Genomic DNA, 18943 nt, shown 5'->3' on the forward strand with positions numbered 1-18943 from the left:
CGTTGTTCAGGCGTTCGACCATTGAAACAAACGGGAAATTTCGTGATATCGAGCGCGTTTTTAAACATGGCGTCGCCAACGGTGGAAAACTGAACTAAGATTTTTAAGTACATCGTAAAAGTTGCGTAAAGCGCGAATAACTCAGGCAGTAAGACTCATTTGATAGATTTATACGCGTAAATCTATTTAAATGTTCTTAATTTAATTAATTATCATCTGAAACGCAGATGAATGTGTCTAGAAACGTAGTTTCCTGAACAAACATGAACAAATCTCATGTTTTTTCTAATTTTCACGATCACAGCGCCCTCTGCGTATTAATACGTCATTTCGTAACGTGATAAGACGGAACTAGCGATGACGTTTGTCGGTGTGCGCGTGCGTGTTGTTTGGCGCAGCGTACAACCGCTGTTATCGGCCGTGCGCGTATGCGAAGTGCGTCGACCGACCGTGCGGTGTTGGACAGTGTGAAAAAAAGGAGAGCGTGTGTTTTCGCCCAGCAGGTCCGCAGATCCGCACTCGTCGCCGCGCGGCTCGGCTAGCATCCACTCAGCAACGCTACGCTAGCAACCGCTGCCGCCGCCGCCGCCTCAGCCATGCACCGTCCATCGTAAACCCATGATAAACACAATGGTCGCCGCATCCGTCGCAACTGACGCGTGAACGAACGTCCCCGCCGCAACTACACACGGCACACGCGCCACCGCCGCCGAAGAAGTAAGTCTACAGACACTACACTTGCTCTGCTCCCGAAAATGCCTCCCCTTTTATACCCGCCCCCACTTGATTACATTCGATCTGGTATTTATTTGCGTTGATTTTTGATTTTTTTCACTTTTATTTGATTTTGATTTGATTGTGTTTTGTTGTCGTTAGGCGTTCGGTTTTGTTAGATTTGAGGTAGACCATAAGTTTTGTGGACTAGTCTGAAGCATGTCTGACCAGCAGCAAGGTATGTCTGATTTGGTTTTTGTTTTACTTGCAAATTTTATCTCCATATCTATCAAACTTGTTAGCCTTAATTGAATCTAATCTAATTTGAATCTTCTAGGTCCAAGGAGACCCGGCCTGAAGATGGACTTCCAGGCGCAAAACATTGAAGTCAAAAGACAAATGTTCCTGCCCAAGGTGAAGAAACCCATTGTGGATACCCTCCAGAATGAAATTCCAGTGTAAGTGGTGCGCTTTTATTTCTGTCGGCGTCAATTCGCTGCCGGGTTGTAATCACGCGCGAATAGTAAATATTTAGATAGTGTAATGCATGCAATGTTCACTTGCATTCATTTGTGATAACATTATTTGCCCATGAGGCTCATAGCTTGCATACTCATGCTTGAATTTAACGCGTTCGGTTGAAAACCCGACGGTGATTTTCATTTGACTATTTGGTAATTGTGCACTGTGTAAATTGTTGCGGAGTTATAGCATGTTACGATTTGTACAGTCAGTGGAATGTATGTATACTCGCGCAGCGTATCTATTGATTTGTTTTATCGTCGATTTTTCACTTGTTATCAACAATGGATGATTTATGGCTAATTTGAGAACTGTTTTCCGACGATATTCATGCATGTGTGCAGTCAGTAAATGTTTATGTTGAAGTTAATTGAATGTTCAGTGCATTTCCTGCAAATATTTAACTTTTAACACATGCTTTAAGCAATTGCAGCTAAATTGTGCTTTTCATCTTCTACGAATGTTTTTCTGTATATAGGGAAACGAAATTCACGATCGGTTCCTCGATGCAGGCGACCGGCAAGTTGAAATTCGCCTCGGCCGAGTACGAATTCTGCTCGGAGGACTTGCAGGACATCGGCGAGATCGGCCGAGGCGGCTTTGGCACCGTCAACAAGATGATCCACCGCAAGTCCGGTAATGTATTAGCCGTGAAACGCATTCGCTCGGCGGTGGACGAAGAGGAGCAGAAGTTGTTGCTGATGGATCTGGAGGTGGTGATGAAAAGCAATGCGTGTCCGTTCATCGTGCAGTTCTACGGCGCATTGTTCAAAGAGGGCGATTGTTGGATTTGCATGGAGCTGATGGACACCTCACTCGATAAATTCTACAAGTTTATCGACGAAAAACTCCAGAAGCATATTCCCGAGCCGGTGCTCGGCAAGATAACGGTGGCGACCGTGAAGGCACTCAACTACCTCAAGGAGGAGCTGCAGATAATTCATCGCGACGTTAAACCGAGCAATATTCTTCTTGATAAGGAAGGAAACATTAAGCTATGTGACTTTGGCATCTCAGGGCAATTGGTGGATTCTATTGCAAAGACGCGCGATGCTGGTTGTAGGCCATACATGGCTGTAAGTTGAATTTTCTCTGCGTAAATAAAAAAAATTATATAATTTCTTTATTTACCTTCTAGCCGGAGAGGATAGATCCGAAGGATCGCGGATACGATGTGCGCAGCGATGTATGGTCATTGGGTATTACGTTGATGGAGGTGGCGACCGGCCATTTTCCATATCCGCGATGGAGTTCAGTGTTTGATCAACTACACCAAGTGGTAAACGGCGAACCGCCGCGGCTTACTGCCAACGGCAATACGTTCACTTCCGAATTTGTCGATTTTGTAAATACTTGGTAAGTTTATTCACTTTCTTCTAAAATTTTGTACTAATTCATTATTGTTTTTATTAGTTTGATTAAAGAAGAAACCGAAAGACCTAAGTACAATCGACTCTTGAAGATGCCCTTCATCCAGCGGGCGAGCAACGAAGATGTGGACGTCGCCGCCTACGTCACGGAAATCATGGACGAAATGACTAATAATGGCATCAGCGCATTCACCACCAATGTCCAGTGAACGCCGCCGCAGCCGCCTCCTCCCTCCCGTAAGTCTCACGGTAACAAAATCAACCTGCAGCAACCTCGTAAACTACCACTTAGACGAACCAAAACCAACTCATCCACGCGGAGCAATCACTCAGCACGCCGCAGCGACTGCGCAACAGGTGACAGGTCAAACAAACAAATAATAGTCATAAGCAGCAGCACGCAGGTAGTCGCAGAATACAGACGGGAGAAAAACGCGCCGAGTTCAGCAAACAAAAAAAACACGTCCATGAAACACTTCGATTCGTTTTGCGTTCCGCTTTGTTTTCTCCGCTCGGGTGTTTTCAATGCAATTGAAGCAAATATTTTTCAAAACATTGCCCCGGCCCGTTCGACGAACAGTCGAAATTATTGCGTAACGAGTAAATTAATGATGATAAATTATGATTAATCAAAACTATAAGCGTAGCTAATATGAAAGTATGAAATTGCAAGGCAAGGCAATGTGCGAGTACGCGCAGTGTATGCATTTATGTCTCAGGTACGCGCGGGGGCAGTCGCGCGTTCTCGATCGCACCCATCCTAATCCTTCGAATCCTAATAAACCACCCACACAAACACAATATCTTCCCCCTATCCTTATCTCCCTCCGAAACCTAACGCAATGGTAAGAAATTAGTTGTTTGTTGTTATTAACTATTATTATTACGCATTACTATTGATAACAAATGAATTAATTAACCATTGTGTACGATCACAAGTAGCAACTCTAAACTCCGCGCGCCGCAATTACTCGCCACACGCGAACGGTTCCCCTTTTTCGACTAGTCCTAGTCCGTACACTTTTCAAACTTAACACTTAACTAGTTACTAATTAATTGCTATTATTGCTCATTATTGATGATTCTATACTGTCATTGATATGTTCGACATACACGATATGAGAATGCGCCGCAAATAATTTTCATCTTGGAAGCGCGTGCGCGCACAGCAATAATTTGACACCAAAACTGATGAATGACAGCATTCGGATGAAAATTGTTTGCCTTTTGAATGATGAAGAAACAAAAACAAAACAAAAAAAAAAACGGAAATCATTGTAAAGTAGACTTTACACACTTGTACATGAATAACATTAAACTAAGCTAACATTTATATTAAAAATGGCGATGAAAAATTGAAACAATAAGCGGACAATCCGATACATTTAGTTTTGCGCAGGCGTGAGTACCACACATTCTCACCAATCTCATCATCATCAAAACTAATTTAATCATTTGTCAGTCAGCACGTGACACGGCAACCAATACGTTTAAGGTACACACTACAATATTATTAATACCAAGTAGTTGGTGCTAATTGATAAGTTAGAGAAACAATTTTAGCTGAGGACACAACTGCAACTGCAACTTGTTGAATGTGCAAGTTGGCGCGACTTGTAATTATGTATGTTTCAATTATTTGTTCGAGATGGACGACAAAATGGCAAAATGTTAATGATCGCAATGATATAATGGTCAAAAACGTGATTATAATAGTTGATGAAACTACATGTGCGTGTTTTACAAATGTTTTCTTACAGGTCGTAGCTCTTAGACTAGTTAAGCGAGGTTTAAATAACGAGTTTATTAAATATTTGTAACTTTAACAACAGCGAATTTAGTCTATCGACGAGATGCGATTCTCGATTGGGTTGTCGACGCGTCTCCGGCATAGAATCTGCACCGCCATCTGCGGTGTGAAGTTGTAAACGCCGACTTCTTGCAGGGCCAAGGGGCGTCTGTCTTCCACACCTGTCGCACCCTCCAGCGCGATAAGTGTCTCGCGCAGCAAGAGCGCCGAACCTCTGGAAATGTTTAATAATTCACAGCTTTCTTTCAATCTGAAACATAACAAAACATCTGTGTTGAACAAAACAAGAGTGATAAGATGAGTAAGTTAAACTTACTGTGAAAAATAATTTTCGGGTTTTTCGCTGAATTGCGAAAACAGCGGGAATAAATTACGCTGCACGTCGTATTTAAGCTGCATTGCGCCGCCCTCATTGAAGCTGTTGTAAAGGACAAGATCTTCAAAGAGGTAGTTGTCCAGTTCTTGGGCAATGTACCGCCACACAATCGTGAATAAGTTGACAGCGAGCGACTTTTGTAGTTGATGGAGGCGCCGCGCGAGTACTTCGAACATTGGACACGCGCTCGGCGTTAAACTGAACTCGCGCAAATCTCGATGGTACATCATTGTAGACCAACGTTCGCGTGTGTAACTGTACGCTTTCAGCTTCGCTTCATGTACCACCGCCTCTGCGAGAGTCCGTAGAAGATCCCGCCGCATATGTCTGAAGAGACTCAGCGTGTCCGCGAAGACTGTATCCATTTCTATTTCAAATCCTGGCCCGAAGCTATCATTATCATCAGGTGGCGGTTGCATTTCAGTTTTCGCCAATTCCAAGCGGTTCTTATAGTAATATAAGTTCAAGTAATGCTGGAAATGATAAAAACATAAGTTTTGTTTTATATTACAGCGTTAAGTTTTAACTAACCAGCATGTTTCCCCAGTCCAGTAAAACATTCTCAATGTAGTATGTGGTGTTCGCAATGGACGCGACCTTGCTCTCCATTAAGTCTTTGCGGTCATCGGCTGAATTCGCGAGTTGTAACAGTCTGATACGGAAATTGTCGAGCAATTCAATTTGTAGGTCCAAAAACTGCAGGCGATGGCCGGGTTGCGGTAGCGATTCATATCGCTCTGTGATTGTTTGCAGAAGAGTCACAAATGTATCAGCACAGATTGTAATTTTGAATTCTTCCTCTTCAGCCGCCAGCGGATCGAATGCAGTTGATAGGTGATTCAGCATGGTGTCCATCTTCTCCAAAGCGTCTGAAATTTAATTTTTTACAGTTGGCTATACGTTAGAACAAAACAAGATGGCTGATTGTAAGTAACGCGGCGCTACAATCGTACGATAAAAAGTGAGTTTTAAGTGTGGAAAAGTTAGAAATTATCAATCCATGTGATGTAAGTATGACTTCTACCTTGTTTCATATTTTGTCGTGAGAATTTCAATGCCCAAGTAGAATTTACTACTTAATATCGAGAATAATTGATATCACGTTTGTGCATGCGCATTGCCTAACTAACTAACGGATTGCGCTCGCTAAGTTGGTATCAATGCAAATAACTTACATTTTCGCTCCATTTTTATCCATTGGTTGAAAATAGAACCCTGCGTTAACACGTTGAGAATACTCGGTTCGTTATTCGGATAACAATAAGTTTCGCGCAGTTCTTTATCGAAACCAAGTGCTTCGTCAATCGAATGCGAGAAAGTGAAATCATCATAGCGCAGGTTCGGCAGTTCGGAATGCAATTTTTCGACGGCGAGTTGAACCAATCCACGCATAAGTTCCAACTGAAAACAAGTAATATCAATTATTATTATTTTTATTATGAATATTTAATTGCGCACCTTCGCATCTATGTGATGCAGGCCTAATTTATCAATAATAGGCTGTATCCACTTCGTAACGAAATCCACATGATCTCGTATCCACGACAGAACCTGTGTAAAATACCACTCAGGTTTGTCAATGCGATTTGTCTGCCGGCTGCCGTAGAAATGATACGAAAACCGCTTCCGCAGCGGTTGTAACAAATAATGTATCGGTAAACACAGCGGTGGAAAATCCGCGAGTAAACCCGGTACAATCAACGGCGTCTGATGCTCTTCAGGCATCTCAATTTGCAGTAAATACTCAGCGATGATTTGTAGCTTTGTTATATGCGCTTGTGAAGGCGAAATCAACGAAAAGTTGGCATTCACAAACGGCCATTTGATCGTTTTCAATATATCATCAAAAGCATCAACAAATTTATCCTTCAGAACCGTGTGCCAGTAAATAAGCACATCTTTCAGGTACTGCTTTAGGTGGCTAGCTTTACTTTCATGTAAAATTCGGCCAATCTCACATAAATTCGCAAACAAAGTGGCACACTTCTCATCGTCATTGCTCATGTACTCCTTTTTCAAGCCCACATTTAATTTGTCTATATCCTGCAATACTTTTGTGTACTGTATCTTGGTCTCTGCCAAGTACATTGTGCCAAGACACTTCTGCAGTTCTTCTTGGGTTTCATTCATTTCTAATAAATTAGTCTCCATTTTTTCAGAATATGATTCTGCTTCCTTAATAACATCATCAAGCACCACCAGTGATTCATTTACTAACTTGTTACTTTTTGACAATTGTGTTTCTTCATTTTCTATGTTTATCTACAAGCAATTGCAATGAAAACCAATAATTTATTGAAAAGTGCCTAGATAAATACCTTTTCCTGTAGTTGTTTCTTTTCTGCTTCCATCTGGGCGATAAGCGCCTGTAGTTTTGTGAAGTCGAGCAAGTCATCTTCATGCACTTTGACAAACTCCTCACGAGGGAGAAAGAAACTTGTGTTGTTTGAAGAAGCCATCGTGACATTACATTTGTTGTGCGGAGCAACAACATCCACACCACCGACAATTTAGTGCACTACGCGAGTTCGAGGTTAGCTATCAGCACAGTTATCGTGGATGACGACACGGATTAAGTTTACAAGACGTGTTACGTGTCCGAAAACAAATCGCGGTTGGGAATTATTTATTCTCATTCACGTGACAGTTAAAAATCAACAGTGATCACCTGCAATGGCAGAAATTTATCAAACAGAAGATAACATTTAAAAACTTTGTAGAAAGTAGTACAATAGAAATGTGCAGAAATTTATTATGACTTATTTAATGTTGTAACCATGTTTACAATCGGAAAAGTTTCGATTCGGGTGTAAATCGAGGTGCGCTTGGTTCAAACAAAATCTCCGATTTCTATAGAGATCAGATTTTTGTTTTCACACACTAAACAAATCGAACATAACCTGAAAAAATTCGTTACCGTGAGGTGGTCGGGTTTATCATCAAAATTAAATGTACGCTAAATTCATCAGGTTGTAAGCACATCGAGGATCCCGAATTTCAGGTAGGTGCATTCACGCCTAATACGGGATAATATTCGATCCGATAATGTGTAATTTTCATGAACAGCTTTCAATCTAATAACAACAAAAATGGACTATGACAATCCCATCATCCTCAATTTCCAAGAGTCACTGCTGCGCCTCTCCGACATAGAGCTGCTCTCCGGACCCTACTGGCTCAATGACACACTACTCTCGTTCTATTTCGAGTACCTAGAGACCTACAAGTACAAACAGTACTCCATGCTGTTCATCCCACCTCAGGTGACACAATGCATCAAAATAATGGAGCCGAGCGAAATCGGCGCATTCCTCAACCCGCTGGACGCCGAGTCTAAAGATTTCATCTTTTTCGCCTTGAACAACAACGAGCAGACAGAAGTCTCAGGCGGGTCACACTGGAGTCTGCTGGTGTATTCCTTTCCGGAACGTAAGTGCTTCCACTTCGATTCGTCGCGCGGCGCCAACCAGAAACAAGCTGTCGAGATGAGCAGCAAGGTGCTGAAGTTCCTCAAGGTGGACACCTATAATGGATTTGTGGAGGCACGAACCCTGCCGCAGGTGAACGGCTACGATTGCGGGGTTCATGTTCTAGCGCAATGCGAGATGCTCGCCGAATACATCTGCGATTACCGCCAGATTGACGGCGCACCATTGCTCCGGAGAGAACAAGTCGAGTCGAAGCGCACCGATATTTTCAACCTGATTACGTTTCTGCGCGGCGGCAATGAAATGATCTAAACACTGACAGAATCACCCGCGAAAAAATTCATGTACAAAATAATCAAACGAGAATAATAAAAAGAAACATTAGGATCCCCCGTACTGCCACTAATTTCTAGTACATTGGATGAGTTGAAATGTATTCTAATTTATTTACTTATTTATTGATGCAGATAATTTACATGTGATGTGGTTTTATTTATTTTTTTTAAGTTTCTAATTATAAGACTTGGTAGCATTTTATAAAAATTACAAAATCACTAAACACTGGCAACAGATACATTGAAAATTCTATTCTTCCACGAAGCTTAAACGATGACTATAAATAAGTAAATCATCGCTGGAGTGCGGGAAGCAAGCAGCTCTGCTGTGACGTCGCCTTGTGGACTTACCAAATAAAACTTAGCTAATTAAATAAATAATTAAACGTAATGTTAATAAAGTCTTTGAACGAACTGTACGTCTGTTTGTTTATGTATCAATGCCGAACATTGTCCATAAGCACACAACGTTGATGCTGGCGATGTTGGTTACATTAAACGCCCTCTATTTTACTACCGCTTTTACTAATGGCCATGGCATTATGTGTGGGCATGCTGGAGTTGGAGAAGTTCTTGTCTGGATTGTTCCAGTACTGTTCTTCTGCGGCCCCGCCCCATATGTAAATGACAGTGGTGGCGATAAACACCGCGAAGGCAATCCAGAATACAATTCGCCACTGCTCCGCGCTGTGGTCGGGCGTGAGCAGACCGACCAGGTATGGCGTGATGATGCCTGTAATGGCGCCGATGCCGTTGACGATGGCCATTACAGTTCCCGCATAGTTGGGCGCCAGATCCAATGCATTTACTTTCATACCGCAGTAGAATGTGCCCATGAAACCCATAGCGACGGTAAAGAGAGCGATGACGAGTGCCTCGTTGTTGCCGGCGTAGGATGCGGCCACAATGAAGATACCCGGCCCCACAGCGGCGATGGCCGTGAAGAATTTACGCGCGAACGTGACACCCATGTACTGCTTCGTAATCAGCCAGTCGCACAACGCGCCGGAGCTCATCGAGACAATCCACATGACAATGTAGGGCACCGAAGACCAAATGCCATTCTCCATTACATCAAAGTTTAGAATATCGGACATGAAAAGCGGCAGATCAGTGACCATGGTGAAGAAACCCCAGTCGTGACCAATTTGGGCTGCGACCAGCGCCCAGAGTGGGAAGGATGTGAACATTGCTTTCCATGGAACCGCGAGTGGTTCTTTTCTCTTTTCACCGAGTTCTTTACGCAGGAAGTCACGCTCTTCATCGGAGATGTACGGATGGACCTCGGGATCTGAGTAACAGAGCAGGGCAAAGGCAGCAAACCAGAGCATACCAATACCACCAAAGATATAAAAGACCGATGTCCATGTTCCCGTGGCTTCAATGATCAAACCACTGGCTGCGTTGCCAACCACTGTTCCAATTTGTCCTCCTGCATAGACCAAAGTACCAAGTTTGGCTCTTTCCGAACTAGGTACCCATTTAGATAGAATGCAATTGAGCGCGGGATACGTGGTACCCTATGAATTCAAAAATATTAGGTACTATGGTGTGAAGCCTAAGAAGGTTACAAAAATAACTCACCTCGCCCAAGCCTTCCAACACACGTAGAACAAGCAACCATGGCCAATCACCAGTTGTGACCACCCAAGGAGTGAGAAGCGTGAAAACTGCCGTGGAGAGTATTCCCAGGCCTAGGACCCATTTACCACCGAAGCGCTCCGCTAGCATACCACCAGGCATATGCGTGATGACATAGCCCCAGTAGAACGAGCTCAGGATCAACCCTTGCGTTTCCGAATCCCAATCGTATATTTTATCGTCGTCGACACCACGCGATGAGACGTGCCGCTTGATGGTACCATTAAATACATCATCAAAGTCATACATCATGGCACTCCGGTTGTTTTTCTTGGGTGTCATATCTGTGATGGCGATGCTGAGGGTGATACGCATCGTATACGCGTTAACCACCGCCAGAAAACCCATAATACCCACGACATATCGCTGTGGGATCAGGAATACTGCAATAGAAAAAAATCAAATTATTGTTGGTGACGATTTCATTCTTGAAATTCTTTCACATGCGCTTCAAGTTCACGAGCGTTTTTCGCTCGGCAAACATCCGTTACGCACGCTTTCGAATCGCGCGCAATTGTTTATGGCGCCGTTACGCAAGTATGAAAATATTTTCATGCGATGCGCACGCCTGGTCTGCCATAGCAAATAGTTTAGCATCGTGCGCGTCCAAAATGAATAAAATTGACAATGCATCACCGTTGAATCGCCGAATCAAACTTGACGAAGACATAATGACGTTTGTAATGATCGATAATTAGACTGCCGGCACTTCTGGGAATCAGGTGAAAACCGAAAGTGTCTTCGTCGGTCTGGGAAACAATTAAAAGGGCATTACGTCCACTTGATTTGATGCAAAATGTGCAGACATGCATTACTAGAATTTAGCGTCAACTTGACAAAAACAATATAACTGACAATAAATTGAAATTGATTTGTTGCTGTACGAAATTTGATGTTTATGACTAATTAACTACCCTTTAGTGTGTGACACAGACCATAAATCCCAGCAACGCCGCCGGTGATAAATAAACAATAATAACATAGGTTTTTTTTTTTTGTTAAAGCTTTGTCGTTCGAGCGCCTGCAGATGCAACTTTACAATCGGGCGGTATGATGTGAAAACATTCCGATAACAAAAGGTGAGAAACATGAGCATATTTCAATACGTTGTTTTTTTTTTCTTTTGTATGAAAAAAAAAGCGCGATAAATCGACACCTTTTTTGAATTATCAACCATCGATAGTTGCGATAAGGCGTATTTGTTTGGGTATTTGATTTTTCATGTTGCAACCGCTTATCTCAACTGCAACGATTTCATTCGAGAGAAAAAATATAAGTAATTATGTGTAATTTTCAACTCACGCTTTGATATGGTTTTCCTCCAGCCTGTCAGCATTTTGCCGCTTTTTCCTGGACCGCTCAACCGTGAAACTTGTACTTTTCAGTCTGATACACTTGATTTTACACTTCTCCCTGCGTTGCAACGAGTCTTATCGGGTTTTCATGGCACACCGACGTGTTTATACGTTGATTTAAATATTAATTAATATCACAGCCGATAAGGGACGGGCATTCACTTATTGCCAAGGCGAAAACTGTCAAACTTTCAAACTTGAACGAAAGTTTGGCGTTGAGGTAGTTTTGAATTTGAGCAGGTATTTTCAGGTATGCGATTGGTTGCACCAGGTGTAATTAAATCACACACTCGTATAATAATGGATAAAATTGAATAAAAATAAAAAAAAAATTCAGTGTCAACTGAGTCGCGGCGGCGTGCTGTCAACGCTGAGAGGTGATCTACTGAGCGCGTTCGCTCGCGATCAGAGAACTTGGATGACGGTTTCACCGAGCGTTGCGCGACTCCGATTGAAAATGAATGCGATCGCGGTCCGCGACTAGTGCTTATATATCTTCTAACATCGGGGCGCACGTCGCGCTCGCACTATCGGAGTGATGCTCACCTGCGATCTGCGATCAGCTCCACTTCGATCTCACCTGAAATCGAGTGCGAGCGCTGAAACTTACTTCCTTAAACTACCGACAATTTAATAATTACACTTAGAAAATTTAATTTTTTGTGATTTTATTACCGATCGCACAAGTGCACGAGTGCACAATTTCACTCCGACTAGCAATGACAATGGCAATCGCCGACGACGACACGAACCACAACCGATAAATACAGTTTTATTATTCAAGCCGAGCGCGCACCTCTCTTGAGTATACCTCAACGAATACACGCCGAAAATGCGCACTATGCTCGCGATAAAAGTCGCCAATTAACGCGCTCGCGGAATAATTACCGTCATTACCATATCGGCGTAGAAGAAACGCGCGCTAGTGAAATTTTCAAATGAATTCGTAATTATACAAAGCGTTTCCTTCGGCCGTTTCAATTATCTACTACTTGGCATTCAAATTCACATACCGCTAGAAAAGTCTCGAGGTGTTCAACACACGCCGTCGAACGTGGAACTGAAGTATAGGATTTCACGCTCTCGCCGGTTGCCATCCGAAAATGGGCAATTAAAAAAGGCGACCGAAGAAATCGTCCCCAAAAACAACTGTATACCGCGTGTGTGCAGCTAACGGTCGCGTTCGGTGGTGCGTTTGATCTAAATTTAGGCGAAGACTCCCTGTTTGTCCGACTGAGATGCAACCAGCTCACAACTCGAGACAACTACAACTAAAAGTTTAGTTGATGCTAACACTGGCAGCGTCGCACGTCGCACTGGATCATGTGAACGATAGAAACGAAGGGTGCCACTGTCACCCCATCGAAGATAATGAACATCTACAGCGAGTGAAAAATCTCACGGACAACACAGCGATTAAGATGTTCAAGATATCACAGCGGGGTTAAAACCTTCACCGAAATTGTTTGAAAAAACTCCATTTTGAAGTTAATTGGGGTGAAAATAGAGCCATGTTAAATTTAATTGTCCAAGTCGATCGGGTGACAAACTGTAGTAGATGCTTGAAGGGTTTCTTTCTTGTGGTCGTAATTAATTAACAAGATGCGGGTATATCTGGAGTATGCGTATGCGTAGTAAATTACAGTAGGGATTTTGACGTTCATAAATATCTTGCTCCCAAAACCCCGCTCGGTGCCAAGTTCAACATTTTTACAAAAATTACCTAAGTAAATATTTAAAGTTAATCCACCATAAAATGTTATCAGGCCAGCATGTGGCCTACAAGGTTTCATTAAGCACTCGTTAATGAGAGCAATTTACATTTACAATCGTACGACGAGCAATTATTTAATTTTCCGCGCATTCGCGTCGAGATGAAAAGATTCCATCGATTTCGGCTTTGCGTGTGGCATTGCATCACTTTGTGGGCTTTTCCTTCGTCAGCGCCACTGACGCAATTTGAAAATAGAAAGTGTTCGGTATTTTTTCCTCGAAAAATCCAAGCTTTCTTTTTCCACGGTTTTCGCAAATGGCGCACGTTGCCCAACGCGCGTATGCATGCGAATTGGAATTTGTCGTGGCGCTGCGATGCAAAAGAACAGCATTGCTGAGATTTTTCGCCGCGAAAACACACTCGACGCGGAAACTCATTTACGACCGCATGTATGCGCGCAGCGATTTCGAGGGCATGAAGTAAAATTTTAATGCGGGTATTTACATTGTAAAGCGCGTACTCACGTCGTTAAACGTGTCAATACGCATCCTGCAGACGGCACTCACGTCGGTGCGTTGTTAATTTCTTAATTGATGCTTATCTCGTTGATGGGCCCAGTTAGCTCTTAATCCGATCGCTGCTGTGCGAGATAACTTTATCTTCCACTAGTGTTGTTTTTTTGAGATTCTTTTAAAACAATGTTATATTGTTATAGTCTTAATCTTTATTTTGCGAGGAAAAGCGGTTTTTTATATGTTCAAATGTATTTTATGCTAAAATTTAGTTTATTTTTGCTGAAACTGTTATTTTTCACAATTAGAGTTCAAAAACTTTCAAAAATTTGCACGAAATATTGTTTTTCTCAATATAGTTTAACTAATTATAGCTTTACTTATGTCAATAATGCGATAGTAATTATTTACGTGCCTAGACATTAAAATTGTCTTTTTAATGCACTCGTCATTTCAAGACATAATCATTTAATATATATTCTTTATTAATTATAATGATTAGCGCATTTTTGTTGTGAATGTGGGAATCCAACAATACACATTTGAATTTTTCTAAACAGTATCGGCTGATGATGAGAACAATCGATCAGAAGTCCCCATTGATAAAGTGATAGGATTATGTTCTGATTACCGCACGAGTAGTAAGCATGTGATGCTTGGAGATAATGCTTATGTTTGCGATTTCGTGGATTCCAATCGGTACTTATCACGCTGCTTTCATGATTATAAACAGTGATTAAATTATTTCAGCATTAATGGTACACCGGGTGTAATTCACACTTGTGCCGAACACCGCCGTTACTGTTAGAAATCGTTTCTATTCAACAAAACAACAACTTAAAGCACTGTTATCACGATGATTCAGGCATTTTTCGTATCGACATTCTCCGTGGCTGTGCAAAATAAAAAAAAACGGAAAACGCGTTTTCAAAAAGTGAATTCGATGCGACGTACCTACGTGTTTGGACATTGTATCGGCTGAACAATGTGCATTAACAAGGACACGACATTGCTCGAAAATTGCACTCATTTCAAGAATTGGTTTAATGTTCATTTGCACATAAAATGCCTATTTTTAACATTAAAAACACATGAAAATTAAGTCATTGCATTGCGGTGCATTGTATTGTAAATATTCACAAGCTATGTAGAAGTGTTTGTACTTTGTACATCCGATTGGAAGTAGATAACGGATTTTAAGGAGTTATTATATACAAAAATTTAATCAATAAGAGCTATTCATTCCGAACAAGATTACTGGAAAGCTACAGTTTTTGATAGGCACTTCAATCGGAAAGCGCCAGATGCCTACGATTGTTTTTTATGATGGTTTTTGGTTATCTTTATTGTGAAATTTATTTATTTGGAAGGAAAACTATAAAACATTGAAAATTGATTAGTTTTTTTTGTAATACAATTTGATTCAGCAATAACCGCTTGCTATAAAGATATTCGCTTTATAGTTGCCCGATGCGGAGCTGAAATTTTGCAATAAAATTTGTAATTCATACCCATCGACGTTTGAGGACCGCGCGCAGGTGGAAATGCCTCAATGACGCGCGCGTCGCGCTGTTTGCATTACAATTAGCCATCGCCGACCTGATAAATCGCGAAGCAAATGACACTGAAGCACTTAGGCAGGTAATAACAATAACAATGCAGCCGGTGTGGCACGAGTCGGCTGTGTTCAATGATATAAATATGAAAAAGGAAAACCGCCGGCGACGAATTTGATTTGCGCCGATGAAAATATTTCAGTAATAGGGCCAAGGATGGCTGGTGTGACCGGCTTAGGAAATTGGATTTCTTGCCCGCATGATTTGCGTGTCAATTACGTCAACATCATCGGTGTACTCTTCCTTGTTTTGTGTAGATATTAGGAAAACGACAAATTCTCGGATTTGCGCTTCAATGTCGCGACATGCACGTGAATATTTTCGGGTAAAAAACCCAGCGTTGAAGATGACACGTGCTTTATGTCTGCCGTTAATGTAATGTAATGCAATAATCATTGTAACACGTAACGAACATGCTTGGAAATTCGTAATAAATTTCAGGTCACGTTTACTTGCGCAGATATGTCTTGTTTTTTTTTCGTTTTGTGTTTATAGTTTATTACGTTCTAAAAAGATTAGAAAACAATTGTCTCACGTGTACACGTGTAAAGTACCTAAAAATTATTTTACTTCCTTACGTTTTGACGCAAAATGACAGGAAAATTGTGATTTTCACATAAAAACGAAATGTGTTCTTATGATGTCATTTAGCGGACATTTGGCAGTGTTAAACAAAACAATTTGCTTTGACTGTTAGCGCTGGATATCTAGACAATGAGCCGCGATGCACGTCATCGGCAATCACTCATTTGTAGGTAATGAGACGAGTATTAAACAATGATCGTTGACATGCATTCAAATGTTCGAAGGAAAGCAGCGCGAAGTGTGTAACAGGTCTACGATTCGTGGTATTTTAGCCAGGCTGGTCTGGCGGCGATGGCCCCGAGAGTGAAATATCATATAATCGCGACGATATCGCACGCGAAAATAGACGCGACATTCTTCGGGCACTTTGTGTCAATTAGCAACATTTTTTCGTCAATTTGTCGCCGGCGTATCGGTGTAAGGTGTTGTCGGCACGTTATTCATAGCCTTAGTTGGTCAAAATCGAGCTGGGTGTTTGCGAATAAACAAAACTCTGACACCACACGTAAAATATGTCAAGTGTTTGCTATTTGTAACTTCGAACAAAACTGGTGAAATGAAATCGCGTTGAAAATCCTGATTGTGTTGGGGAATCTTTTATATTGGGAATTAGCGACGGTGTTAAACTTGGGTACATTACTTGGGTCAACACTAGGCGCAAATGTCATGATCAATGGAATCTTTGTTAAATCAACGATTTCATCATATTCGCATAATATACTAGAAATAAGGAAGAAAATCTCGAACAAATATTGCAAAGAAAGTTGGTTACTTCACACATTTCTCGGAAATGCGCTTATCAGAGCTGTAAATGTTGCAATATTGATGAGAGTCGATAATTAAATGACTATTTATCAACTTTTACTTATTACTTTATTGTTACAAAGTGTCTAGATTTATTTGCGTAGTATTTAGTTTCACGTTATAAGACGGTAAAAATCTTTTTTTACTTCAATTTATGCGCAAATCAGTATTTTAGTATTTTTTTTGTTTTGTTGCTTCTTTGAGGATAGTAATTCTCTTTTTTGATGTGAGACACTTTTCTCCAACATGCATAAAATTGCATTTGTTCATTTTTTTCTTAATCAAATCAGGCAAAAAACTTTGAATAAAGAATACAAATAACGTTATTTAAAACATTTCTCAGCATTAAGTGTTGTAATATTATTGAAAGTTGATAATTAAATGACCATTTATCAACTTTTACTTATTACTTTATTGTTACAAAGTCTCTAGATTTATTTGCGTAGTAACCAAAGCTAGTTTCATCCTTTAAGATGGAAAAAATCACTTTTTTACTTCAATTTATTCGCAAGTCAGTATTTTAACATTTTCCTTATCCTGTTGTGTTTCTTTGAGGATAATATACTCTTAGGTAATACTCTGATTTGATGCTGAATTCCCCAACATGCATTGAATTGCATTTATTCATTTTTTTTCACAATCAAATCCGGCAGAAAACTTTGAACAAAGAAAACAAAAAAGTTATTTAAAATATTTATCGGCATTACACGTTGCAATATTAACGTGAGTTGATAATTAAATAGCAAATTATCAACTTTACCTCGCGATTTTAACGTTAAACAGACGTGATTTTATAGATTTTAATAGAGTACCACAACATTGTTTGCAGTTGCGTAATTTTAAAGATATTAGGATACATTTCAATTGCAGTAATGAGTCCTAATAGAACATAAATTGCATAATATTAAAATCCACTTCAATTATTTATTAAAATTCTGCATTAATGTAATAATGCAATAATGATCCGATAAAATTCTTTGGTACTCGCCCGATAAGATTACATTTGATGAAAATAACATGTTTATACCAATCGGGTGTAAACACGAAATTCAAATAAAAACACCGCTTATCAGCTTCTTATTAGAATTAAGTAGATATTAAGTATGACCAGGTGGAGAGCAATTAATATCCTTGTTCTTTAAAAAACAATTTTAATTAATTTGACACATTTACGTGTTTGTATTTTTCTTTGATATTATTAACTATTTGACAAGTATTAACTATTTTTTTACTATTTTTATTTTATATTTAATTTGTTTTATGTTACAGCTGAATGCAGATTTCCAAGGCGAAACGTATTAGCGGTAAGTTTATTTTTTCGATATCGAATGTTTTGCTGTTTTATAATCGCGCCAACAATAAACGATTTCCACGTTTTGCAACCAGCAAAACAAATATAGTAACTCAATCAATCGTAGAAACGCGCGATGCAATTTTGTTTCAACTAATTAATTAAATTTCAACACAACTTGCAACTTGCAAATTTGCAAAGCGTTGATAACGCGCCGCTATCGCAATTGATGATAAGACAGTCAATCAATTGCTGCTTGGGTGATTTAAATAAAAAATCGATTCAATCCTCAAGAGGTTGATTAAAATCACAAATCTCCAAACTTTCACACTGTGTCGAAATTGAAGTTTTTTTCAGATAGTGATAACAGTTTGACGATTTCATTGTCATTTTTCTATTTGATTAATTACTCAGCAATAACGATCGGCGCGATAAGTGACTCACCTTTTGAACCGGCTGCTTTCCATTGTGATTTCGAAGATTGCGGTAGAAGGTGCGTGCGTTCATTGGGCCCGGACATTTGATTCATTTTCTTGTTTGCGACGATGTCAAAAAACGGCACTCGGCACATCTAACTCTTCATGCGTTTGGTGGGTGTTGAGCAGTTCTAGACTCGCCGCCGGACGCTAATCAGCTCGTGCTAATGACACAGAGCGCACACGCATGGTAACAGATCAGACCGGGACGCGTTCGTATCTAGCTCTGGTTTATTTTATTTTTTTATATATCGAAATCGGAGGTTCATACGCGTTGATTGTAGCGTTTCTTACTCGAAGCAGGCGGTAACTGAACGATTCGCTCAGTTGGTAAATAGAAAATATTGTTGATTGCGACGGCACATGGCGAAGTGTAAACAAAAATCCGATCGAC

At 40.6% G+C, this 18943-nt stretch overlaps 5 protein-coding genes across 11 annotated transcripts in view; 3 read left to right on the forward strand and 2 right to left on the reverse strand.

The window, feature by feature from the left end:
- The first annotated feature begins 395 nt into the window (after window positions 1–395).
- LOC135791243 (dual specificity mitogen-activated protein kinase kinase 4-like) lies at window positions 396–4334 on the forward strand. 2 transcript variants are annotated; one of them, XM_065301619.1, is made up of 6 exons: window positions 396–717; window positions 877–952; window positions 1052–1172; window positions 1715–2312; window positions 2375–2592; window positions 2650–4334. In XM_065301619.1, the coding sequence occupies exons 2-6, from the start codon at window positions 934–936 to the stop codon at window positions 2813–2815; spliced, it is 1122 nt and encodes a 373-aa protein (XP_065157691.1). In that variant the 5' UTR covers window positions 396–717; window positions 877–933; the 3' UTR covers window positions 2816–4334. The 2 variants fall into 2 exon arrangements, with proteins under 2 accessions (XP_065157691.1, XP_065157768.1); XM_065301696.1 differs by lacking the exon at window positions 877–952.
- A 57-nt stretch (window positions 4335–4391) lies between these two features.
- Rint1 (RAD50 interactor 1) lies at window positions 4392–7251 on the reverse strand. Its single transcript, XM_065301012.1, has 6 exons — window positions 7111–7251; window positions 6251–7054; window positions 5968–6193; window positions 5324–5661; window positions 4733–5265; window positions 4392–4666 (listed from the first exon to the last, which is right to left on the reverse strand). Exons 1-6 carry the CDS (start codon window positions 7249–7251, stop codon window positions 4444–4446), a joined length of 2265 nt encoding a protein of 754 aa, XP_065157084.1. The 3' UTR covers window positions 4392–4443.
- A 400-nt stretch (window positions 7252–7651) lies between these two features.
- Window positions 7652–8969, forward strand: Den1 (Deneddylase 1). The gene is made up of 2 exons (XM_065302395.1): window positions 7652–7793; window positions 7859–8969. Exon 2 carries the CDS (start codon window positions 7882–7884, stop codon window positions 8530–8532), a length of 651 nt encoding a protein of 216 aa, XP_065158467.1. The 5' UTR covers window positions 7652–7793; window positions 7859–7881; the 3' UTR covers window positions 8533–8969.
- Window positions 8657–18747, reverse strand: LOC135790998 (putative inorganic phosphate cotransporter). Of its 2 annotated transcripts, none has more exons than XM_065301342.1 (3): window positions 18518–18747; window positions 10140–10579; window positions 8657–10075 (listed from the first exon to the last, which is right to left on the reverse strand). In XM_065301342.1, exons 1-3 carry the CDS (start codon window positions 18642–18644, stop codon window positions 9050–9052), a joined length of 1593 nt encoding a protein of 530 aa, XP_065157414.1. In that variant the 5' UTR covers window positions 18645–18747; the 3' UTR covers window positions 8657–9049. The 2 variants fall into 2 exon arrangements, with proteins under 2 accessions (XP_065157414.1, XP_065157484.1); XM_065301412.1 differs by lacking the exon at window positions 18518–18747 and adding an exon at window positions 11499–12268.
- Npc1a (Niemann-Pick type C-1a) overlaps window positions 11215–18943 on the forward strand; it is a 37958-nt gene continuing 30229 nt past the window's right edge. For 3 of the 5 annotated variants that reach the window (XM_065300626.1, XM_065300840.1, XM_065300691.1), the window contains exons 1-2: window positions 11215–11275; window positions 18052–18086. The gene's annotated coding sequence lies outside the window, so the exon portion shown is untranslated. The remainder of the gene's footprint in view (window positions 11276–18051; window positions 18087–18943) is intronic. The other 2 variants (XM_065300765.1, XM_065300914.1) reach the window with 1 other exon arrangement.

Source organism: Atheta coriaria, unplaced genomic scaffold (genome assembly GCF_025399875.1).
Source record: "Atheta coriaria isolate IRGN ID8LTWV9N9 unplaced genomic scaffold, Caltech_Dcor_3.1 hic_scaffold_1_pilon, whole genome shotgun sequence".
NCBI classification, from domain to species: domain Eukaryota; kingdom Metazoa; phylum Arthropoda; class Insecta; order Coleoptera; family Staphylinidae; genus Dalotia; species Dalotia coriaria.